A 26,564-nucleotide genomic window follows, 5' to 3' on the forward strand; every position below is an offset into this window, starting at 1 on the left:
ACAAAACAAAAGACTCCAACAATTCCCTAGTGCTCTCTCTTTTTTTAAAGGACGCTAAACTTCACGAAGTCAAAGCCATGGGCATCAAGTCAAATTCTAGAAACAAAAACCTGCCATACACACAAAAAAAACCCACAATCGTAATACTGCACTCAATGTTCACTCTTGTTTTGGAAGTATTTAACAAATAGCATTACTGGTATACCGAATAGCGTCCCACCAAAGAAAGAAAGAAAGAAATGTTTTATTTAACGACGCACTCAACACATTTTATTTACGGTTATATGGCGTCAGACATATGGTTAAGGACCACACAGATTTTGAGAGGAAACCCGCTGTCGCCACTACATGGGCTACTCTTCCGATTAGCAGCAAGGGATCTTTTATTTGCGCTTCCCACAGGCAGGATAGCACAAACCATGGCCTTTGTTGAACCAGTTATGGATCACGGGTCGGTGCAAGTGGTTTACACCTACCCATTGAGCCTTGCGGAGCGCTCACTCAGGGTTTGGAGTCGGTATCTGGATTAAAAATCCCATGCCTCGACTGGGATCCGAACCCAGTACCTACCAGCCTGTAGACCGATGGCCTACCACGACGCCACCGAGGCCGGTAGCGTCCCACCAGGTCAAAGTTCAAAGTTCAAAATACACCTAACAGCAAACAAAGTGTTTATGTTCAAAATTAATGTTCACTGGGTTTATATATTTGAAAGAAGAAAGAGTAAGCTATTAAAATATGTTCAATGCTAATTTGAGCTAATTGAATAGATTATGCAAAATTAATTCGTGCAACTTAACAATCGGAAACCTAGCTACAGTGTATAATTATTATCAGTCTCCATGAACATTGGTTTTGTAAATAATTTCAGTTTGGTTTCATGTAAGAAGAAAAATAAAGGTGTTTTGGAAAATAACATAACACCAGTTTTTTCTGCGCAGTTTAGAAAACAATTGGCTTACAAATAAATAACTTGTTGTACATACGATCGTAAGAAAACAATGTTCCCTGGGTTTGATGGAAGGAAGGAAATGGTTTATTTAACGATGCACTCAACACATTTTATTTACGGTTATATGGCATTAGACATATGGTTAAGGACCACACAGATATTGAGAGAGGAAACCCACTGTCGCCACTTCATGCGCTACTCTTTTTGATTAGCAGCAAGGGATCTTTTATATGCACCATACCAGAGACAGGTTAACACATACCGCAGCCTTTGATATACCAGTTGTGGTGCACTGGCTGGAACGAGAAATAGCTTAATGGGCCCACCGACGGGGATTGATCATACACAGACCACGCATAGAGCAAGCGCTGTACCACTGGGCTACGTCTTGCCCCAGTCCCTGGGTTTGAAGGACTATATATGAAAATCACATAAACTGACTTATGATTCCCTAAGATTGTGAGATATTGTCCCCTGTTTAAATGGGTGTAGACATGTCACAATGGGAACAAATTCAGTTTATCCTTCTGACCACTGGATTAATGTTTGACAAAAGCCAGATTGATGGGGTACAAATTTATAACTTGTACTTGCATATTTTCACTTAAACATTTTCTAAATACATAAAATAATGTTCATATATGAATCGGTAAGTACAACATATTATTTTTGTTGGTTTTTCAAATTTTTATATTTAAGATCAGTGAATGTTGATTAAAATTAGCCAGATATCCAGTATTTATGGCAATTATTACCAATAACTGTCTTTTACTAACCAGAATGTTTTTTCTAAAACAAACTATGATTCATATCCCAATATTTTGTTATTTCCCTTGTTGGTAAAAGGGTCAAATTTATTATCAAAATTAGCTGTGACCATCGGCTATTCATTTCTGAAAATGACCGCAATGTTCCACCATTGCTGTCAAGCAAAACTACTTTTTCAAGTAAAAATTCCCAGGTATCCCAGTGTATCTTACTTCGGAGCCATGGCCTGGTCTAATAACGTGGTGTCGTACTCTGTCAGTGAGCGCGTCACTTCTTCATCGGTGATCACGTGGAATGGGTCTTCAGGTTCAACTCTCGGTGGACTTTCACTGTAAGAGCAAAAAAAAAAGTTATCGATAGCTGACAAAACAAGCAAGCTACAGGTACACTGCAGAGAACAAACATTGTGGGACACAAACAGGCTAATATGTATGTTAAAAATCACAAGTTAAAATACTCCACAAGATTTACAGTTTGAAGACCTCTGAAGGATCTGAAAATAGCAGTTACATTAAAAATTTATTTATTCAAATTATTTAGTTTCAGGGTTAGCTCTGGGTCAGCAGAACATTTCGTCAAATTATCTATTAAATTATTTATTACCGGTACATATTATTTCCCCAAATTAAAATAAAATTTGCCAATTGTTTTTGAAATTCTCAATTGGCGAATTTGGTAAGTGCCAGAGCTAGCGCTGTCTTTTTTATCACTCATATTACATATATGGGAGACCCCCACCAAAAATATTCATATATCAGGAACGTTTTGTTTCAAAATTGTTAAAACAGTTAGTGATCAGCTGAAAAGTGACTAGTAACAGTACTATTTAATGTTTTAGAATTATTTAGCTATCTCTGAAATGTACATAGCAAATCGTGATGCGATACTGAATAAATGTTCTGAGTTTATCCAATGAGTTTCAGGTCATCTTTGGGCAGGACGTAGCCCAGTAGTAAAGCGTTCGCTTGATGTGCGGTTGGTCTAGGATCGATCCCTGTCGGTGGACCCTTTGGGCTATTTCTTGTTCCAGCCAGTGCTCCACAACTGGTGTAACAAAGGCCGTGGTATGTACTATCCTGTCTGTGGGATGGTGCATATAAGAGATTCCTTGCTGCCAATTGAAAAAGAGTAGCACATAAAGTGGCGACAGCGGGTTTCCTCTCTCAATATCTGTGTGGTCCTTAAGCATATGTCTGATGCCATATAACCGTAAAATAAAAATGTGTTGAGTGCGTCGTTAAATAAAACATTTCCTTCCTTCACGTCATCTTTAACGTCTGTTGTATTCCAAACTGAATTTTACGTCCCAATAATTTTGCATGCATAAAAATAAACATATTGGGAAGTAAAATTTTGTTTAATGACGCCACTAGAGGACATTGATGGGTTTTTTTTAAATAATCAGTTATTGGATGTCGAACATTTGGTAATTTTGACATATATAGTCTTATGAGAGGAAACCTGCTACATTTTTCCATCAGTACTAAACGATCCTTTATATGCAGTATTCCAGACAGGACAGTACATACCACAGCTTTTGTTACACAAGTTGTAGAGCACTGGCTTTATCGAGAAATAGCCCAATGTGCACAACATGACAGAGGTAGAGATAAAAACATCTGAGTGTACATATAGACACTGCTATACTATACAACAACATATGTTATTTTAATGATTATAAACAAGACCTCACCGTTTAACCTTCTGACTAGTGCAGACGAGACATCTCGCCCGGCGTCATACCAGTCGACATATTGTACACTGTATACAGTGCATTCCCCAATTAATATTTTCCACCGTTTTGCACACGACACTCACCGGAAACCATTTATTAACAGGAAACTGAAGACAACTCAGCTTCCTGTGTCTTTAGATTTTTAATTTTCAGTGGAAAATACGTTAGAATTTTGAGTTGAAAAAGTGGTTTTCGGCAAGTATTTTTGCTTGACAACAATGGCGGCACATCGCAGTAATTTTCAGGGATCAATAGCTGATTGTGACAGCTATTTTGATAATAAATTTGATCGTTTTACCAACAATGAAAATCATCAAATATTGGGATATGAATCGAAATTTGTGTTTTTTAAAAAATATTCTGGTCAGAAAGCCTCTGTTATGGGGAATAATGGACATAAATACTGGACAGCTGGCCACAAATTACCCGTGACTTTTTAAATTTTTTGCCTAATTTTAATCCACATCAACTGATCTAAAATATAAAAATTAGGAAAATACACAAAAATAATACTTACCGATTCAAATATGAACTTTATTTTATGTATTTATAAAACATTTAAGTGAATATATGTGAGTAAAAATTATAAACTTGTACCCATTCAACGTGGTTTTTGTCCAAAATTAATCCAGTAGTCTAAAGGTGAGGTGAAATAACGCTGAGGTTATCACTTCCCTGACACTAGTTCAAGAGGCTCCCCTTAGCAACTGAATTAAACAAAATAATAATACAAAAGGATTAAGTATTAATGCTCAGTATGGTATATCTTAAATAATCTAAGGTAGGGGAGCAATTAATGACTTCTAGGGGACGTTTGATGCATGATTAGTCTAGGATCGATCCCCGTCAGTGGGCCAATTGGGCTATTTCTCGTTCAAGCCAGTGCACCATGACTGGTATGTTAAAGGCCGTGGTATGTGCTATCCTGTCTGTGGGATGGTTCATATAAAAGATCCCTTTCTACTAATGGAAAAATTTAGCGGGCTTCCTTTCTAAGATTATATGTCAAAATTACCAAACGTTTGACACTTGATAACCAATGATTAATAAACCAATGTGTTCTAGTGGTGTCGTTAAACAAAACACACTTTAACTTTAATTAACTTCCCTCAATATGTTTTCACATAAAGATCTGTAAAATCATGTTATAATGGCTGAAAACGTGCATTAGATGTCAAACATTTGGTAATTTTTACATTTAGTCTTAGAAAGAAAACCCATTACATTTTTCCATTAGCAGAAAGGGATCTTTTATATGCACTTTCCAACAGACAGGATAGCACATACCACAGCCTTCGATATACCAGTCGTGGTGCACAGGCTGGAATGAGAAATAGTCCAATGGACCCAATGACATGGATCGATCCCAGACTGATCGCACATCAAGCAAGTGCTTTACCACCGAGCTACGTCTCGCCCCAGATCGATCCCAGACGGACCGCGCATCAAGCGAGTGCTTTACCACTGAGCTACGTCTCACCCTGGATCCATCCCAGACCGACCACACATCAAGCGAGCGCTTTACCACTGAGCTACGTCTCACCCAGGATCCATCCCAGACCGACCACGCATCAAGCAAGTGCTTTACCACCGAGCTACGTCTCGCCCCAGATCGATCCCAGACGGACCGCCATCCCAGACCGACCACACATCAAGCGAGTGCTTTACCACTGAGCTACGTCTCACCCTGGATCCATCCCAGACGGACCACGCATCAAGCAAGTGCTTTACCACTGAGCTAAGTCTCGCCCCGGATCCATCCCAGACCGACCACACATCAAGCGAGTGCTTTACCACTGAGCTACGTCTCGCCCTGGATCCATCCCAGACCGACCACGCATCAAGCAAGTGCTTTACCACCGAGCTACGTCTCGCCCCAGATCGATCCCAGACGGACCGCGCATCAAGCGAGTGCTTTACCACTGAGCTACGTCTCACCCTGGATCCATCCCAGACCGACCACGCATCAAGCGAGTGCTTTACCACTGAGCTAAGTCTCGTCCCAGATCCATCCCAGACCGACCGTGCATCAAGCGATCGCTTTACCACTGAGCTACGTCTCACCCAGGATCCATCCCAGACCAACCACACATCAAGCGAGTGCTTTACCACTGAGCTAAGTCTCGCCCCGGATCCATCCCAGACCGACCACACATCAAGCGAGCGCTTTACCACTGAGCTACGTCTCACCCTGGATCCGTCCCAGACCGACCACACATCAAGCGAGTGCTTTACCACTGAGCTAAGTCTCGCTCTAGATCCATCCCAGACCAACCACACATCAAGCGAGTGCTTTACCACCGAGCTAAGTCTCGCCCCGGATCCATCCCAGACCGACCACACATCAAGCGAGTGCTTTACCACCGAGCTACGTCTCACCCTGGATCCATCCCAGACCGACCACACATCAAGCGAGTGCTTTACCACCGAGCTACGTCTCACCCTGGATCCATCCCAGACCGACCACACATCAAGCGAGTGCTTTACCACCGAGCTATGTCTCACCCTGGATCCATCCCAGACCGACCACACATCAAGCAAGTGCTTTACCACCGAGCTACGTCTCGCCCTGGATCCGTCCCAGACTGACCACGCATCCAGCGAGTGCTTTACCACTGAGCTACGTCTCACCCCAGATCCATCCCAGACTGACCACGCATCAAGCAAGTGCTTTACCACCGAGCTACGTCTCGCCCCAGATCCATCCCAGACCGACCACACATCAAGCGAGTGCTTTACCACTGAGCTACGTCTCGACCCTGGATCCATCCCAGACCGACCACACATCAAGCGAGCACTTTACCACCGGGCTACGTTTCGATCCCAGACCGACTGCACATCAAGTGAACACTTTACCACTGGGCTTCGTCCCCCACCACTGAAACACATGTAAATCTCTTCATACCTGACATGATCCACAGTTGTCCTGTCATCCGAGTCTGCAGACTGTTCGACATGCAGCGAGTCACGACTGGTCGGATCCAGTTCATCTGTAACACTGCCTTCTGTGTTGTCAGTTCCAGCTACTATCTCATCACCAACCTCAACACTGTCACCAGACCCCACACTGTCCTTGATCTTGATGTCATCATCACTGACCTTGACCTCAATCTCATTGACCTTCGCACTGTCATCTTGCACAGCATCATCACTGGTTTCCATGATGTTTTCGCCCAAACGTTTCAACTCCGAGTCTGTTACTGAAATACAGTATTGTGTAAAGTGAACAGTAAGTACTGCAATCATTGTTTAACTTGATGACGGACAGATGAAAGAATATCCAGATGGATGGTTGAATGGATGTATGGATGGATGGATGGATGGAAAAATAACCAGATGGATGGTTGGATGGATAGATGGACCGGTGGATGGATGAACAAATATCCAGATGGATGGATGGATGGATGGCTGGATGGATGGATAACCAGATGGATGGCTGGATGGATAGATGGACCGATGGATGGATGAATGGAAAGACGGATGGATGGATGGATGGAAAAATAACCAGATGGATGGTTGGATGGATAGATGGACCGATGGATGGATGAATGGAAAGACAGATGGACAGACAGACAGACGGACACATGGAGAGGCAGACATGGGACGTACTGACAAATAGACACACAGATGGACAGACAGACAGACACATGGACAGACAGACATGGGATGTACTGACAAATAGACACAGACAGACAGATGGACAGACAGACACACAGATGGAGTGACAGATGGACAGACGGACAGACAGACAGATGGACGGACATATGGACAGACTCACTATTCAAGCTGCTGTTGCTGCTGCTGCTCTGGTGTGGACTGATGGACGGAACGACGGCTGTGACAGACGCTGTGAACTCATCGTCGCTGTCGTGTGAGAGAATTGATGAGTTGGTGTCAGTCTCTAGGGCCTGCCGTTGATTGTAACAATTCTCACACGCACGCTCCTTCTTACTGTAACACAGTCAAACACTCAGTTCATGACAAATATTAAATCTCTAGAGTTGATTGTAACAATTCTCACACACTCACTCCTTCTTACTGTAACATTGTCAAACACTCAGTTCATCACAAATATTAAATCTCTAGTTCATCACAAATATTAAATCTCTAGTTCATCACAAATATTAAATCTCTAGTTCATCACAAATATTAAATCTCTAGAGTTGATTGTAACAATTCTCACACACTCACTCCTTCTTACTGTAACATAGTCAAACACTCAGTTCATCACAAATATTAAATCTCTAGTTCATCACAATTATTAAGTCTCAAGTTCATCACAAATATTAAATCTCTAGTTCATCACAAATATTAAATCTAGTGCATCACAAATATTAAATCACAAATATTAAATCTCTAGTGCATCACAAATATTAAATCTCTTGTGCATCACAAATATTAAGTCTCGAGTTCATCACAAATATTAAGTCTCGAGTTCATCACAAATATTAAATCTCAAGTTCAACACAAATATTAAATCTCTAGTTCATCACAAATATTAAGTCTCGAGTTCAGCACAAATATTAAATCTCTAGTGCATCACAAATATTAAATCTCTAGAGTTGATTGTAACAATTCTCACACACTCACTCCTTCTTACTGTAACATAGTCAAACACTCAGTTCATCACAAATATTAAATCTCTAGTTCATCACAATTATTAAGTCTCAAGTTCATCACAAATATTAAATCTCTAGTTCATCACAAATATTAAATCTCTAGTGCATCACAAATATTAAATCACAAATATTAAATCTCTAGTGCATCTCAAATATTAAATCTCTTGTGCATCACAAATATTAAGTCTCGAGTTCATCACAAATATTAAGTCTCGAGTTCATCACAAATATTAAGTCTCGAGTTCATCACAAATATTAAATCTCGAGTTCATCACAAATATTAAATCTCTAGTTCATCACAAATATTAAGTCTCCAGTTCATCACAAATATTAAATCAAATCTCTAGTTCATCACAAATATTAAATCAAATCTCTAGTTCATCACAAATATTAAATCTCTAGTGCATCACAAATATTAAATCTCTAGTGCATCACAAATATTAAATCTCTAAAGTTGATTGTAACAGCTCTCACACACGTGCTCCTTACTGTAACATAGAAAAAAAATCAACACATCACAAATATTAAATTTCTAGTTCATCACAAATATTAAATCTCTAGAGATGATTGTAACAACTCTCACATGCCCACTCCCTCTTACTGTAACATAGTCAAAAACAAATATTAAATTAGCCAATATACCCATCTATATTAAAGAGATTAGTTTGATTAACGACACCACTAGAGCACATTGATTTATTAATCATCGGCTATTGGATGTCAAACATTTGGTAATTTTGACATATACATGTACATGTAATCTAAGGGAGGAAACCCGCTACATTTTGCCATTAGTAGCAACAGATCTTTTACCATCCCACAGACAGGACAGCACATACTGCAGCCTTTAATATACCAGTTGTGGTGCACTGGCTGGAACAAAGAAATAGAATGTGTGTCTAAAGAAGATTCAGTTTTTCATAATTCCGGTGCTGTAGTGTTAGTTTTAATAAGATTTTGTGGAGAACAAAGTACCCTCCTAGTAACCTGAAGTACCGTTCTCCACTTTCTTGACATGTGGTAAACTTCTGGTAACCTGAAGTACCATTCTCAACTTTCTTGACAGGTGGTAAACTTCTGGTAACCTGAAGTACCGTTCTCCACTTTCTTGACAGGTGGTAAACTTCTGGTAACCTGAAGTACCATTCTCAACTTTCTTGACATGTACTAACCTCCTGGTAACCTGAAGTATCTTTCTCAACTTTCTTGACATGTAGTAACCTCCTGGTAACCTGGAGTATCCTTCTCAACTTTCTTGACATGTGGTAACCTCCGGTAGCCTGAAGTATCATTCTCAACTTTCTTGACATGTGGTAACCTCCTGGTAACCTGGAGTATCCTTCTCAACTTTCTTGACATGTAGTAACCTCCTGGTAACCTGGAGTATCATTCTCAACTTTCTTGACATGTAGTAACCTCCTGGTAACCTGGAGTATCCTTTTCAACTTTCTTGACATGTAGTAACCTCCTGGTAACCTGAAGTACGATTCTCCACTTTCTTGATATGTAGTAACCTCCTGGTAACCTGAAGTATCTTTCTCAACTTTCTTGACATGTGGTAACCTCCTGGTTACCTGAAGTACTGTTCTCCACTTTCTTGACATGTGGTAACCTCCTGGTAACCTGAAGTACCATTCTCAACTTTCTTGACATGTACTAACCTCCTGGTAACCTGAAGTATCCTTCTCAACTTTCTTGACATGTAGTAACCTCCTGGTAACCTGAAGTATCGTTCTCAACTTTCTTGACATGTGGTAACCTCCTGGTTACCTGAAGTACTGTTCTCCACTTTCTTGACATGTGGTAACCTGAAGTACCATTCTCAACTTTCTTGACATGTGATAACCTCCTGGTAACCTGAAGTACTGTTCTCCACTTTCTTGACATGTAGCAACCTACTGGTAACCTGAAGGACCATTCTCAACTTTCTTGACATGTGGTAACCTCCTGGTAACCTGAACAACCATTCTTGGATTATTTCAATCCCTGTGACTGTCAGGAAGTTAACTGAGATTACGACGCCAACAGTGAATTAGATCTAGTCGACAATGCCAAGTGTTCCCTTACCACTAAAGCACAATGATGAATTCATCATCAGGATGTAACTCAGTGGTAAAGTGGGACCATTGGGCTATTTCTTTTTCCAGCCAGTGCACAATGACTACATGTAGTATATCAAAGGTTGTGGTATGTGCTATTCTGTCTGTGAGATGGTCCATATATATATATATATATATATATATATATATATATATATATATATATATATATATATATATATATATATATATTATATAAATATATATATATAGAAGATCCCTTGCAACTAATGGGAAATATATCAAATTTCCTCTCTAAGACTATACAAGTATGTCCAAATTACCAAATGTTTGACATCCAATAGGCAATGATGAATAAATCAATGTGCTCTAGTGGTGTTGTTAAACAAAACAGACTTTCACTGGCTATTGGAATTCAAACATTTGATAAAGGAACCGATAAATGTTTGATTATAATCGATCACTGCAACATACATGTACCTAGCTGCGAGTACTCACCTACTGTGAGCAGTGAGCACCCAAAAGTCACTGCAGCTGTAGCAGAAGATACGTCCACACATATCACTACGTCCACAACATGTATGTTGCAGTGATCGATTATAATCAAACATTTACCTAGCTGCGAGTACTCACCTACTGTGAGCAGTGAGCACCCAAAAGTCACTGCAGCTGTAGCAGAAGATATGTCCACACAGCCGACAGTGATGCTGTAGGGAAACAAGACAGAAACCTTTGAAATGAGTAAACCTCGACAAGTTTACATATAGAAACTGTGTTTTTGTAACCAGACTTTTTTTGTGGAAATGAACTACGATTCATATCCCGTGATTTTCGTTGTTAAAAAAAACCCCATCAAATTTATTATTAAATTGGCTGTCACAGTCTGTTCCTGAAAATACTACAACGTTCTGCCATTATTGTCAAGAGGAAATATTTGCAGAAAACCACTTTTTAAAATAAAAATTCCCCAGTATTTTCCACTGAAAAGCAAAAAACTAAAGCTGCCATACTCTCAAGTGACCAGTTGGTCTGTTATTGGAGTGCGGTCGTTACTGGTAACCACATAGATGGACACACACACAAAACGAGGCTGTGTCCTTGTCTGAATAAGTGGGCACGTGGCTTAGGTATGACATTTGTATCTTGTTTTCTTGTGGATGTATCTAAATATTACCTTTATTTAACCTTCTGACTACTACAGGTAAGATATCTCACCCGACGTTACGCAAGTCGACATACTGTATACAGTATATTCCTCAATTCATATTTCCCGCCATTTTGCACACAGCACTAATCGGAAATAATAATAGACCAACCGGAAATGGATTACGTGTGTGGGATCTTAGTCATGTTCGTGTTTGCGTATGCCAGACAGTGGGTGACCTTGACCGTACCTTTCTTAGACTGAGAATTCTGTGTTACAGGCAAGACTATGTACCTTGACCTCAACTTTCTTAGCCAGATTGAGAATTCTGCATTACACGCCAGTGGGTGACCTTGACCTTACCTTTCGTAGCCAGATGAAGAGTTCTGCATTACAGGCTAGAGTATGTGACTGTGACCTTACCTTTCTTAGCCAGATTGAGAATTCTGCATTACATGCCAGTGGGTGACCTTGACCTTACCTTTCGTAGCCAGATTGAGAATTCTGCGTTACACGCCAGACAGTGGGTGACCGTGCCACTATCCATCCACTTCTCATTGGCCTTGACCTTCTGATCGTATGTCAGCTGGTCTGTCTTCTGCCACAAGACATCCTTGTCTCTGCGGGAAAATGAAGAAAACTATATTTAATCTACAGCTTCAGACAGAGAGCAGCAGTGCTGGGTATCAGTGGAAATTACATCATGGATCACTCGTCATAAACAGTTTGTACTAACCGATCAATTTTCGATGACTCGGTCAATTAGAATTATGTTCACTTGAGAATTATTACTAGCACTCTGATGAACGTTTGCATTTACCTCAGTTTGACACCCAAGGGCTGATGTATTTTCTGTGCTGGGATGCCGTCAAACATATATTGTATCATACTCTGATGATCATCCATAGGTGCAACTATAAACCAAGTTTCAACTATAAACCAAGTTTCAACTATAAACCAAGTTTCAACTATAAACCAAGTTACAACCATGAGCCAAGTTTCAACCATGAGCCAAGTTTCAACCATGAGCCAAGTTTCAACTATAAGTCAAGTTTCAACTGTGAACCAGGATTCAACTGTGAACCAAGTTTCAACTATGAACCAAGTTTCAACTATAAACCAAGTTTCAACTATAAACCAAGTTTCATTGACCTACAACTTAGTTTGTTAGATATAAATGTGAATGTTTAATGCAAAAGTTGATGCCATTTGGAATTTAAAGTAAATTCTCTGTCTCATCCTTTTACTTGATATAGGTGAGACAAAAGCCACAGTTTTGTCTCCTTGGGAAGGATGGGGAGGGATGTAGCTCAGTGATACAGCCCTCACCTGGGATTGATTCCCATCGGTGGGCCCTTTGGGCTATTTCTCGTTCCAGCCAATGCTCCACAACTGGTGTAACAAAGGCTGTGGTATGTATTATCCTGTCTGTGGGATGGTGCATATAAAAGATCCCTTGCTGCTAATCGAAAAGAGTAACCCATGAAGTGGCGACAGCGGGTTTCCCCTCTCAATATCTGTGTGTGGTCCTTAACCATATGTCCCGACGCCACATGGCCGTAAATAAAATGTGTTGAGTGCGTCATTAAATAAAACATTTCCGTCTTCTTCTTCCTTTCTTGGAAAGGACTGGAGACCACATACATGTATGTCTGTCACATGGAACATGAAATTTGTACTCAATTAATTGGTCAAATCATTCAAACAAGCAAGATCCCCACAGGTTGTACTAAACCAAATAATTTCAGGCTGGTTCAAAGTTCGAGGTGCACCAAACTTTTGATAGAGAAGTTAACACCACAAGTCCTGTGACTGGTGATAAATGTGAGTGTGTTGGTTGTAAAAAAAAAATTAGTTTCATCTGGGCCAAAAATGACTGCAATTTTTATTTCCATATACAGTGAAACCTGTCAAAACTGGACCCTGAACATACCGAAATCCTGTGAAAACCGGACAAATTTCATGGTCCCAAATTTTATCTTACTTAAACCATGTATCTTAAACCATGTATTAAAAACCTGATATAACCGGAACTTGTCAATTTCAGAAACCGGATAAATCTTTTTGTTCAGAAATGTAAACTCCTTAATGAATTAACCTGAACAAACCGGCGTAGTGTAAATGAATGAAGAGTCAACTTAACAGAAAAAAAACCCCCTAGACTTCCAGAAAACAATGTAGACCGGAATTTCTGCTGCTCAGCAGCTGGGATTAAGTCATGGGTCACCAACTTCAGCAGTGTCATGGGTCACCGACTTCTGCAGTCTCAACCCAGCTTATCAGACATCAGAGTAATTAATTGTCCTGTCTGCACTCGACACATTTTATTTACGGTCATATGGCATCAGACATATGGTTAAGGACCACACAGGTATTGAGGGAGGAAATCTGCTGTCGCCACTTCATAGGCTACTCTTTTCGATTAGCAGCAAGGGATCTTGTACATGTATATGCACCATCCCACAGACAGGGTAGTACATACCACGGCCTTTGATATACCAGTCGTGATGCACTGGCTGGAACGAAAAATAGCCCAATGGACCCACCGACGGGGATCAATCCCAAACCGACCATGGATCAAGTGAGCGCTTTACCACTGGACTATGTCCTGCCCCACAAATCTCAGATACTCACACATTATGGCTGCCACTGTAGATTTCTGGTCAATGCACTATGATAATGAAATACTGACACACTGAGAGTAAAATAGTACAAACAACTAAAGTTAGAGGGAAATATACACACGTGACTTCATTTGTATTTTATACACTAAATAGAAAAAGAAAATTTAATCTTTTCTGTGATAGAAACAAGATGATACACACACTGAATTTTGCTAAGAAAGATAGAAAATGTCTCGGCAACCATATGTTAGCAGTAGGAGTGTGGAATTATTGTTTATTTTTTAATGTCAGTTCATAAATAAGAAAAATGCATGACAAAATTGGGATATAGCAATGATTATTATTAGTCCTTGTCGCTCCGACATGTACATTCATATACGAATTCGATATCAAGGGAAATAACTGTATTTTAAACGCGACCCTCTAAACACCAGTTTGATCCAGTTTAGACAGGTATAGTACCACTGTGTCAAGTAGCCTTGTGCTTGAAACATGTATGGGGTACCTGTAAAAAAAAAAAAGTACTAAAATTTTGTGTGGAATTAGGTTAGTCATAAAGGCTACCCGTTATCTCTGAAATGAGCAGCTTGACCACCAATTTTTTTCTGTTTCACTTTAAACTGAGGAGTGGTAGTACTTATGTCCACGGAGTTAATTATGTCGATTGATATGCTGCAGATAGGAATTTTAGCCACATATGTTATTATTGTCATCTTGGAGATTTGATTTGGTAGTATACACCCTACAAACTTGATTCAATGGAAGAAACCTAGCCTAGACTACTCACAACCCAATACCAAAAAACCCTGACCATTCACACACCAACCCCTTATCAGTCCATTAAGCAGAAACTTTGAAATGTTAGGTGTATATATATAGCAAATGCAAGAAGAAGAGTTAATTTCTTGTTTCTTACTTGACCAATTGGATTAGTTTTCTCGTCAGCTGTTTCCTGTCTGACTTAAGGATGGAATTCTGTTCAGTCATCTCAGCAAGTTGTTTCCTCTGTGTTTCCTCCATGGAATGATAGAGCACCTTACAAAAGAAAAATCACTAAATAAAATATACTACAGGTATTTCTCAGTGTTTCCTCCATGGAATGATAGAACACCTTACAAAAAGAAAAATAACTAAATAAAATATACTACAGGTATTTCTCTGTGTTTTCTCCATGGAAAGGTAGAGCACCTTACAATAAGAAATATCACTAAATAAAATATACTACAGGTATTTCTCAGTGTTTCCTCCATGGAATGATAGAGCACCTTAAAAAAAAAAAAAAAAAAAAAAAAAATATATACTACAGGTATTTCTCAGTGTTTCCTCCATAGAATGATAGAGCACCTTACAAAAAGAAAAAAAGAAGAAAAATGTCTGTTTTGTGTAACGACACCACTAGAGAACATTGATTTATTAATTATCGGCTATTGGATGTCAAATATTTGGTAATTTTCACATATAGTCTAAGAAAGGAAACACACACACACACACACACACACACACATTCACACACACACACACACACACACACACAACACACACACACAAATAAACACAAACACACACACACACAGGCATATACACACACACATACATACATACACACACACACACACACACACTCACACACACACACATTCACAGACACACACAAGACACACACACAACACACATACACACACTCACACACACCCACAGACACACAACACACATACACGCACACTCACACACATTCACAGACACACACACAAGACACACACACAACACACATACACACACAAACACAAACACCCACCCACTCACACACAACACACACTCACTGACACACACACACAAACACACTCACACACACAAACTCACACACAGCACACACTCACACACACACACTCACAGACAGACACACACACACTCACACACAAACCCACTCACACACAACACACACACAACACACACTCACATTTACACACACAAACATACATACACAACACACACACACACAGACACACAACAAAAAGTCTGTTTTGTGTAACGACACCACTAGAGAACATTGATTTATTAATTATCGGCTATTGGATGTCAAATATTTGGTAATTTTCACATATAGTCTAAGAAAGGAAACACACACACACACACACACACACACATTCACACACACACACACACACACACACACAACAACACACACACAAAAATAAACACAAACACACACACACACAGACATACACACACACACAGACATACATACACACACACACACACACACACTCACACACACACACATTCACAGACACACACAAGACACACACACAACACACATACACACACTCACACACACCCACAGACACACAACACACATACACGCACACTCACACACATTCACAGACACACACACAAGACACACACACAACACACATACACAAACACAAACACCCACCCACTCACACACAACACACACTCACTGACACACACACAAACACACTCACACACACAAACTCACACACAGCACACACTCACACTCACAGACAGACACACACACACTCACACACACAAACACACACTCACACACAAACCCACTCACACACAACACACACACAACACACACTCACATTTACACACACAAACATACATACACAACACACACACACACACAGACACACAACACACACACACAGCACACACACACAACACACATAGACACTCACACACAAACAACACACACACATACACATCACACACATACACACACAACACACACACACGCACATGCACAAACACACGTACCTGAAGTTCCCGATGAGCCAACTGCTCCTGCTCCAGTACGACTTCAAGCTGAAGAAACAAAACAGTGCAGCAGAACGTTACTGTCAACTGGACTGAGAACGTTATTGTCAACTGGACTGAGAACGTTACTGTCAACTGGACTAGGAATGTTATTGTCAACTGGACTGAGAATGTTATTGTCAACTGGACTGAGAATGTTACTGTCAACTGGACTGAGAATGTTACTGTTAACCGGACTGAGAACATTACTGTCAACTGGACTGAGAACGTTACCATCAACCGGACTGAGAACGTTATCGTCTACCGGACTGTGAATGTTACTGTCAACTGGACTGAGAATGTTACCGTCAACTGGACTGAGAATGTTACCGTCAACCGGACTGAGAATGTTACTGTCAACTGGACTGAGAATGTTACTCACGCTCTGTACTTGCTGGATTAGACTCTGACATTCTTCATCCTTCGTATGTAGAAGAGTCTGGAGTTCTGACAGCTGCAAGTACACAGAGAAAACTTATGTACATAATTTATCCTATAACTTACCTATAATATCCATGTCGTAAACCAATCTAATAAGTTGATGTATTAACACAATTAATATTTTTGTTGCTGTCAATGGCTCTGTCCCGGGTCAGGCCACTGGCTATCCAGAGACCGGACCCGGGACAGACATGCTCGAAACTCTAGTGGTATATGAGCATGTAAATAAATATCGGTTGGTTGGCTGTCAATGGATCTTTTGTTTACAAGCCAACAAGACCTGTATACCAGAATGCAACATTGTGATAACATTTAGACAATGTGTATGATGTTAAAATACATTTGTGCTAGCCGTGATGAAGTCATATTAAAGATGTAGACAACTTTAGAACTGTGATTTACTAACTATCAAATTAAAATGTTATTTTCGAAGTGTTATAGGACAAACAGAATTTGCTATTCATGTTTTTTAATATGTAAAATATCAACGTTGTCTAATTAATTGGTGTTTGTCTTGGCAGAGCCTCGACAAATACTGATTAAAGGGAGAGACCCTAGTTTCAACCCGTGAAAATTAACACTAAGTTTAGTTAAAGGGACAGACCCTAGTTTCAACCTGTGAAAATTAACACTAAGTTTAGTTAAAGGGACAGACCCTAGTTTCAACCCGCGAAAATTAACACTAAGTTTAGTTAAAGGGAGAGACCCTAGTTTCAACCCGTGAAAATTAACACTAAGTTTAGTTAATCTACAAACCAGTATCACATGTGGATAAAGTTACAATTGAGTGAAACATGACTTTGAAATGTTGAAATACCCTCTAAAAATAGACTAAAACTCGACTCCGTAACTGTTACTTCTCAGACAACACGCGTTTTTAAACATATGAGAAATGCATTTTGTGATATTAAAAACACCAGGATGACCAAAAATACTTCGAATGTACAAAAACTGATAATCTTTGAAACAATAAAATCTAAGTAAAGTACGATTTCAGTTATCAAAACCAGCTATAATAGTAAAAAATATGCCTTAGTGTTTAAAAACTAGGGTATGTCCTTTTAACATAGATTCAGTTGATATTTTACATATTAAAAATACTTGTAACGAATCCTATATTAAAGCTGGGGACTGTCCTGAGTTTCCTGTATTGTAAGATGTTTTAGATTAATTAATAAACTATTTTAACATCTAAAAATACGCATTGAATATATTTTCTTGTTTAGAATATCAGTGTCTGTATATTCAATGTGTTTCTGATCATCTTAATATTTGTAAGAAGCCCAAACTGGATTTTATCTTCAAATAATTTTGTACGTACAAAAACTAAATATTTTAGGAAATAAAATAAAATTTAACCTAGTACAAATACTAGAACGATCATAAACACATTTAATATATAGTCACTAATATTGTATGCAGAAAACTATATATGATATGTCATTAAAAAGACTGTTTTAACATCTTAAAAATTGCAGCAAACTCAGGACTGTCCCTATAACTAATTAAACAAAAATACATTGTGCATTATTAAAGCTACATGTACATATAAATACAGTTTGGATCCATGATGTCTACAGGTAGGATTATCACATGTATTCTAAATATACTGATGGAAAGAAATAAAGGATCACACAGATAGCAACAAGAAATAATGACTGCATCAAAATTAATTCATATTATCAGAAGTGGACTGGGAACATATAGGCAGCACATTTAACACTACAGACATTCAGTCCCACATTACAACTTGGTATGAGTAAAGAGTAAAGTTTGTTTTATTTAACGACGCCACTAGAGCACATTGATTTTTTATCTTATCATCGTCTATTGGACGTCAAACATATGGTCATTCTGACACTGTTTTTAGAGGAAACCCGCTGTCGCCACATAGGCTACTCTTTTTACGATAGGCAGCAAGGGATCTTTTATTTGCACTTCCCACAGGCAGGATAGCACAAACCATGGCCTTTGTTGAACCAGTTATGGATCACTGGTCGGTGCAAGTGGTTTACACCTACCCATTGAGCCTTGCGGAGCACTCACTCAGGGTTTGGAGTCGGTATCTGGATTAAAAATCCCATGCCTTGACAGGGATCCGAACCCAGTACCTACCAGCCTGTAGACCGATGGCCTGCCACGACGCCACCGAGGCCAGTAACTTGGTATGAAATACAGACATTACTACGCTAGTAGTGAATTAAATTTGATCTACAAATTGATGTGTTCCCTCATTTCTTTCCATCAGTATATGTCACCATCATAAAACAAAGTTATTATTATTACCACTCAAGGCTGGAAATTCATTTTGTGGAGTGGGAAACAATTATATATATTAATCTTCTCAGATTTCAAGATGGAAGCAAATGTTAATAACTGACTGTTAGTTCTGGAAATTAATCTCAAACTCACCAATACTGTTATTATTACTGTTATTATTACTAATAAAGGCAGGGTCAACTTGCATAATCAAAACAGGGTCGCATAGATTAGGTTACTTGAAATATATACCCTACATGTATATACAAAAATGGGTTATGCAAATTTTTAATTCTCAGTAAGAAAATAATTATTATCATCATCATCAAGTCTTAGTAACTTAATTTGAATGGCAGATGTGTGGCATGGATGGCCACAAGTGACAAGCACCTGTTATTGTTGTTACTGGGATGTGGCGATGGATATCAAAAGAAGTTGAAAGATAGGAGGAGCTGTCAGATTGGGAAGACATAAGATGGAATTCAAAGGAGAGAAAGGAAAGGGCAGTGGGATAAAAAAAAAAAAAAAAATTTAAACATTAAAAAAGTTTTATTATGGGATAAACCTGCTGTCTTTGAGCTTCAATATCTTCACTTCTGCCGGCACACTGTGACATCACTTCCTGTTCTAGCTGAGCAATAAGAGCTTCCTGTTCAGCCATACGTGCCTGCATGTCGGACAGACTCATAACCTCACCAGTCGAACTCTACAAATAAACACAATCTACATCAGAGAGTGAGACAGAGACAGAGAGACAGAGAGAGGGAGAGGGAGAGAGAGAGAGAGAGAGAGGGAGAGGGAGAGGGAGAGGGAGAGGGAGAGGGAGAGGGAGAGAGAGAGAGGGAGAGGGAGAGGGAGAGAGAGAGAGAGAGAGAGAGAGAGAGAGAGAGAGAGAGAGAAAGAAACTAACTTTACTGATGTACATTTATACAAGTTATCTCCCTTTGATTTAAAAGGAAAGTGAAGAAATTATTAACTATACCTACATGTGTAGTCTGAGACAAAATCGTACTATTATCAAAGGCTTTGGTATGTGCTATCCTGTCTATACATGGTGCATATTAGGTCCCATATCCATTGACTGTTCCCTTGTTCCGTGTTTGCTTGTGACCGTGTGACGCGCCACACCGACAATGAACCTTTGTTTTGCTTAGTGGCTGTTCCTATAGATTGAACCCGGGGAACATGTGGCCTTGTGCACGGCACGTGTGACCTACTGACCAGGAACACAGGGAATGAATATGCTCATTCTTTTTCATACGCCACAAGAGCGTACAACCATTTTGGTGTTGATAGTCATGTGAAGCTATTCTCAATATGAGCGAAGCTGAATTTATTGAGGAGGTGAAAGGACATGAGATGCTGTGGGACCCTACAAATAAGGATTACCATGACAAACACCAGGAGTTAGGTTCATCCTTTAGTTGTAAACAAAATAATTTTTGCATTAAAATCTTTTGTAAGTTCCTTAATTTCCATTCTGTTCAACGTTTCTTTCATAAGATAATCACGTGGTGATAGGTAGAATAAATCAGTAGTGCACATGCCACAGGGAACATGCTATGGAGATTGAGGATACAACTCCACAAGGTCACAAGTTCACAAGGGAACAGTCTATGGATACGAGGCCTAAAAGATCCCTGGCTACTAATGGAAAAATGTAGCGTATTTCCTTTATTAAACACTATGTCAAAATTACCAAATGTTTGACATCCAATAGCCAATGATTAAAAAATTAATGTGCTCTAGTGGTGTCGTTAAACAAAACAAAGAAACAAACTTTAAATCATACTAACTATAGTTATCTCCCCTTACCTTGAGCGCCTCCTGGTGCTGGAGCTGTTCTGCACTTAGTTGGAACTGAAGTGCCGTGATTTCTTGCGTGAGAGATTCCACCTGGACTTGTAGCGATGTCTGTTGTCCGGACGATGCTTTCTCGAGCTCCTCGCACTTTCTTGACTTCTCCGCTAGAGAGCTCTCCAGGGCAGACACGCACTGCTTCAGGTTGTCGACCAACGAGACGTAGTTAGCGTTCTCCAAAACCTTGTTACTCAACATTTTATCCTTGTGGTTTAGCTCGGCCCTCAGAGCTGATATCTCATCCACGATGGCCAATACTCTCTCCTCCAGGGCAGATTTCTCGTCTTCCAAGTCAGTTAATTCTTCATTGTTGTCCTGTAGTCGAGAGATTTCCGACTGCAATTCACTCAGCTCCGAATCTTTCTCTTCAAGAGTCTGCAAATGAGATGTTTTCAAATCGTCTATTTCTTGGTTTAATGTCGTAATGGTTTTCTCATTCTCTGCTTTCTCTTCAAGAATATGCAAATTAGATGTTTTCAAATCATCTATTTCTTGGTTTAACGTCGTAATGGTTTTCCTCATCTCCAGTTTCTCCTCCTCCAGCTGTTGTTTGAGAGACTCGCTCTCCACACCGGATTCCTCATAAGATCGGAGTCTCTCCTCCAGCTGTTGGTAACTGTCGTCGAGCGTCCTTAATCTGGTCATCAGGTCCTCGTTCTGTTTGAGGATCTGCGACTTGACGCTGCACGCGTCCTCCAGCTCGCGCAGTTTGTCCGTCAGCTGAGTCTTGATGACGCCCGTGTCACTCAGAGCGTCTTCCAGCTGTGACGTCAGCTGCTCTCTCTCCGCCTCGTGCTCCAAGTATCTCTGCTCTTTACTCTCAAGCTCCTCCCTCAGCTTGTCAGACTGTTCTTTCAAGATCACAATTTGTTCAGAAAGACTCACAAACTGAGCCTCAGTTTCTTCTCTCTTGGTCGTTTCCTTCGACAGCAATTCTGAAACTTGCTTTAGCTGTCCTTCTAACAAATCTTTCTGTGATCTCACACTGGTCAATTCACTCTCTATTGAAGATTTCTGTGAATCGGAAGTTTCTTTAGCCAATCTCGCACCTTCAAGCTCCTCGGATAAACTTTGAACCTTGGCTTCCAGCAGTTTTGCATCTGACAGTCTTTCCTCCAATTTGGACTCTTTAGCTTTCAACGCGTCCTGCAGATCTCTGTTTTTCAGTTCAACACTCTCTCCCGTCACGGAGACTTGCTGAAGTTTGTCATTGGCTGTTGTCATAGCAACACTGAGTTCGGAAAGACTCTGCTGCAAGACGTTCACTTCGTTTCTAAGTGAAGCATTTTCATTTTCTACTTTCAGTTTCAGTTCTGTCAAATTACTAAATTCTGAATTTAACTTCTCCAGCTTGGCTTCAAGCTCAGATATCATTTCAGCATTCTGTCTCGCTTCCGATTCCTTCTGTGCCAGTTCCTTCTTGAGATCAGTTTCCGCAACACGTGAGCTGGCCAGCGTGTCTTGCAGTTCCTTCAAACTCTCCTGCAACGCACAGAGTTCTTTGCCCCTGTCCGTGTCACTGGACTGCTGGTGGAGCAGTTGCCTTGACAACGAGTCTCTTTCTGAAGTGAGGTCGGAGAGTTTCGTTTCTAGAGTCTGAATGTGAAGTTTGATGGCAGACACTGCATGATCGGTGTCAAAGTCATCAAGATTTTCCTGAATGTTAATTAAAAACAGAAATGTTCTATTAGTAAACTTATTACAGAAAAAGAATTATGACTGGACAGAATGATGAGAATGTAACGATGGAAAGGGAAGCAAAGATTGTTTATTGACATCGTGATACATTTGTTTAATTAACCAGACCAAGGTCTTCAAATCATAGATATAAACAACTTTGCCCTGAAAAGAAAGATTTCTTTTTTCCGTGAGAAAATTTACTATACATGTACCTGTACATGTGTATATGTTAAAGTGACTAGTTTTAAAACATTGCAACATATTTTTCAATATTAGAGCTGTTTTTGATCATTTAAATTAGAAAGTACTTTTATTTTATTATTTACAATATTCATTTTCTTACACCTGAGGTGGTTCTGGTCATCCCGATTTTTGAAATACCCCAAAATGCTTTTTCTTTTATCATTCTAAAAACGTACCTTAGCTTGACTATGTTACAACCTTAGAGAGAGAGAGAGAGAGAGAGAGAGAGAGAGAGAGAGAGAGAGAGAGAGAGAGAGAGAGAGAGAGAGAGAGAGAGAGAGAGAGAGAGAGACAGGAGCTGCCAGATCAGGAGGAAATGAGACTGAATTCAAAAGCAGAAAAAGGAAAGGGGGCAGTGGGATCAAACAAAAAAATAATAATAATTACACTGTTTCCCGAGAACTGTGAAATCAGCTGAAACATGGTTTGTCCGTTTCTGTCAAGCGTTGACTTCAGTTTACTGATGTCTTCCGTCTTCGCCTCCAACTCCGACCTCATCTCGTTAATATGCACGCTGCTCGATTCCAGCAACTCAGTCTGACTGGCCAATTCTGCTTTCACTACATTAAGTGAATCTTGATATGACTCAGTCTTACTGGCTAATTCTGTTCTCGCTACATCGAGTGAATCCCGATACGATGCTAGTTCCTCGCTCTGACTTGAAAGCGAGGCTCTCCACTCTTTCTCCGTTTTCTCCTTCTCCCTTCTCATTTCTTCATGAGACGATTTCAACTGTTCAAAGTTTTCGCACATTTCCCAATTCTCTTTCTCAACTTTATGAAGGTCATGTTCCAACGTGGTTTTTAATGTTTGTTCCTGCTTGAGTTTACTCTCTAGAGAATTCTTTTCGTCTGACAACTGATTAACAAACAATTTAAATTTTTCTGTCAGGTCTGTTTTGTTTAAAGTGGCCATGTTGGTTTTATCGAAGTCGCATGCATCTTTACTGCATAGTTTACAAATAGCGTGGAAAGACTCACACAAGACCTGGTTTCTTTCCTCTAACAACTGATTCAATAGAGTTATATCCCTGTTGTGTGCCATGTCCGACTCTTCAGTCGTCTGTTTATACAAATCTTCCAATCGCGTTCTTTCGTCTTTAAGTTTTTTAACTTCCGACTCGTAAGATGCTGAAACCTCTTCCTTCTCCCGAGCTATCAAAATCAAATTTTCTGAATTCTTTTCCTTTTCCGATTCCAGACTGTTTTCGAGTTGTGATTTTACACATTTCACATCACATAGCTCTGTCCGACAGCTCTGTAGCTGTTCCTTTTCTGATTCCAGACGGTTTTCAAGTTGTGATTTTACGTCTTTCAGATCGCCAATCTCCGTCTGACAGCTCTGTAGTCGAGTCTCCGCGTCTGCCAGTGACGTGGACAGCCGGACGTTTTCCGACTCCCTCTGTTTGAGAGTGTGTATGAGATCGTGCAGCCGACTGGCTGTCTCCAGCTGACTGCTCACTTCTTTCTCTTTGCCGTGAAGAGAATCTTCGAGTCGCGTCAACAGCTCTTCATTCCTCCGCTCCACCTCTCTCACCTTCTCCTCCAGGTTATCCACCTGTTGTTTGTCCTTCTTCTCTCTCTCTCTCGCCAGCTCCAGCTCTTGTTCCACCATCTTCAGCCTGAGTCCCGTCTCCGATGTCTCGCTCTCTCGTGTTTTTAAGATGTCGGCCATTTCCTTCCTTGATGATTCCAGCTCCGTTTTCAGATCGGCCAATGAGAGATCGAGGTTTATTTGCTGCTGTTTGGCTGCCTCACACTGCTCAAGGAGAAGAGCTTCGCGAGTTTTCCAGTTGTTCTGCGATACTTCTGTCTCAAGTAACAGTTTGTCATGTCTGTGAATATAAAATAAATATATGATGTTCTGTGATACTTCCATCTCAAGTAACAGTTTGTCATGTCTGTGAATATAAAATAAATAAATAAATATATGTTCTGCGATACTTCTGTCTCAAGTAAGTTTATCTTGTCTGTGAATATAAAATAAATAAATAAATATATGATGTTCTGCGATACTTCCGTCTCAAGCAACAATTTATCATGTCTGTGAATATAAAATAAATAAATATATGATGTTCTGCGATACTTCTGTCTCAAGTTACAGTTTGTCATGTCTGTGAATATAAAATAAATAAATAAATATATGATGTTCTGCGATACTTCTGTCTCAAGTTACAGTTTGTCATATCTGTGAATATAAAATAAATAAATAAATATCTGATGTTCAGCGATACTTCCGTCTCAAGTTACAGTTTGTCATGTCTGTGAATATAAAATAAATAAATAAATATCTGATGTTCTGCGATACTTCCATCTCAAGTTACAGTTTGTCATGTCTGTGAATATAAAACAAATAAATAAATATCTGATGTTCTGCGATACTTCCATCTCAAGTTACAGTTTGTCATGTCTGTGAATATAAAATAAATAAATAAATATATGATGTTCTGCGATATTTCCATCTCAAGTTAGTTTGTCATGTCTGTGAATATAAAATAAATAAATAAATATCTGATGTTCTGCGATACTTCTGTCTCAAGTTACAGTTTGTCATGTCTGTGAATATAAAATAAATAAATATACGATGTTCTGCGATACTTCTGTCCCAAGCAACAGTTTATCATGTCTGTGAATATAAAATAAATAAATAAATATCTGATGTTCTACGATACTTCTGTCTCAAGCAACAGTTTGTCATATCTGTGAATATAAAATAAATAAATAAATATATCATAATGATGTTCTGCGATACAGATTTCGTTCAGAGTTACGGTTCTTGTAATATAACGATCAAATAATACCAACATAAATAAAACATATTCGCCAAACGTTTGGACTGTGTAAGCTGCATAACGTCAAGATTAGTCAAAAACATTATTTCAGCTGATCCTACAACTTAAGCTTATTCATTTTTTAGTTTCCGATACGATGACCTCGATAAAGTCCTATGGCGTTAAGATATCACTTATTTGGATTTCGCTAAATTTTAAGATAGCTAATATTTTATGATTGACAGTATTTCATAACATTTTTGTGTCCTAATTACTGGGGAACTGCCGTCATGGTTTAAAAGGTGACCACTGGCAGACAGTAGAGGTACGATCGTGTGCCGGTGTAGACAGAGCTAATTACTACATAAACCATTCTTTTGTTTTTGAATTTACATCCAAAATAAGACAGCATCCGGTTGAGGCAGAGGTTTACTCATAATAAATTAATGGTAGCTGGATGGGATTTTAAAAGTGTGCCGGTTTACACAGAAATCCGGTTTAGACAGACACCAGTTTGGACAGAGTCCACTGTGTGTGTGTATATATATATATGTGTATGTGTATGTGTATGTGTATGTGTATGTGTATG

General features: G+C 39.5%; 1 protein-coding gene across 2 annotated transcripts in view; it reads right to left on the reverse strand.

Moving 5' to 3' along the window:
- Positions 1-26,564, reverse strand: part of LOC121367242 (FYVE and coiled-coil domain-containing protein 1-like) — a 56,612-nt gene that overhangs the window by 12,401 nt on the left and 17,647 nt on the right. For both annotated transcript variants that reach the window (XM_041491351.1, XM_041491350.1), the window contains exons 9-19: positions 23,593-25,039; positions 21,238-22,938; positions 19,988-20,128; positions 17,105-17,176; positions 16,684-16,731; positions 14,819-14,937; positions 11,760-11,898; positions 10,768-10,841; positions 7,234-7,406; positions 6,361-6,655; positions 1,933-2,049 (exon numbers count right to left, since the gene is read on the reverse strand). In XM_041491351.1, coding sequence (XP_041347285.1) covers positions 1,933-2,049; positions 6,361-6,655; positions 7,234-7,406; positions 10,768-10,841; positions 11,760-11,898; positions 14,819-14,937; positions 16,684-16,731; positions 17,105-17,176; positions 19,988-20,128; positions 21,238-22,938; positions 23,593-25,039 — 4,326 coding nt within the window. The remainder of the gene's footprint in view (positions 1-1,932; positions 2,050-6,360; positions 6,656-7,233; positions 7,407-10,767; positions 10,842-11,759; positions 11,899-14,818; positions 14,938-16,683; positions 16,732-17,104; positions 17,177-19,987; positions 20,129-21,237; positions 22,939-23,592; positions 25,040-26,564) is intronic.

The sequence above is a fragment of the Gigantopelta aegis genome, unplaced genomic scaffold, assembly GCF_016097555.1.
Source record: "Gigantopelta aegis isolate Gae_Host unplaced genomic scaffold, Gae_host_genome scaffold72, whole genome shotgun sequence".
NCBI lineage: Eukaryota > Metazoa > Mollusca > Gastropoda > Neomphalida > Peltospiridae > Gigantopelta > Gigantopelta aegis.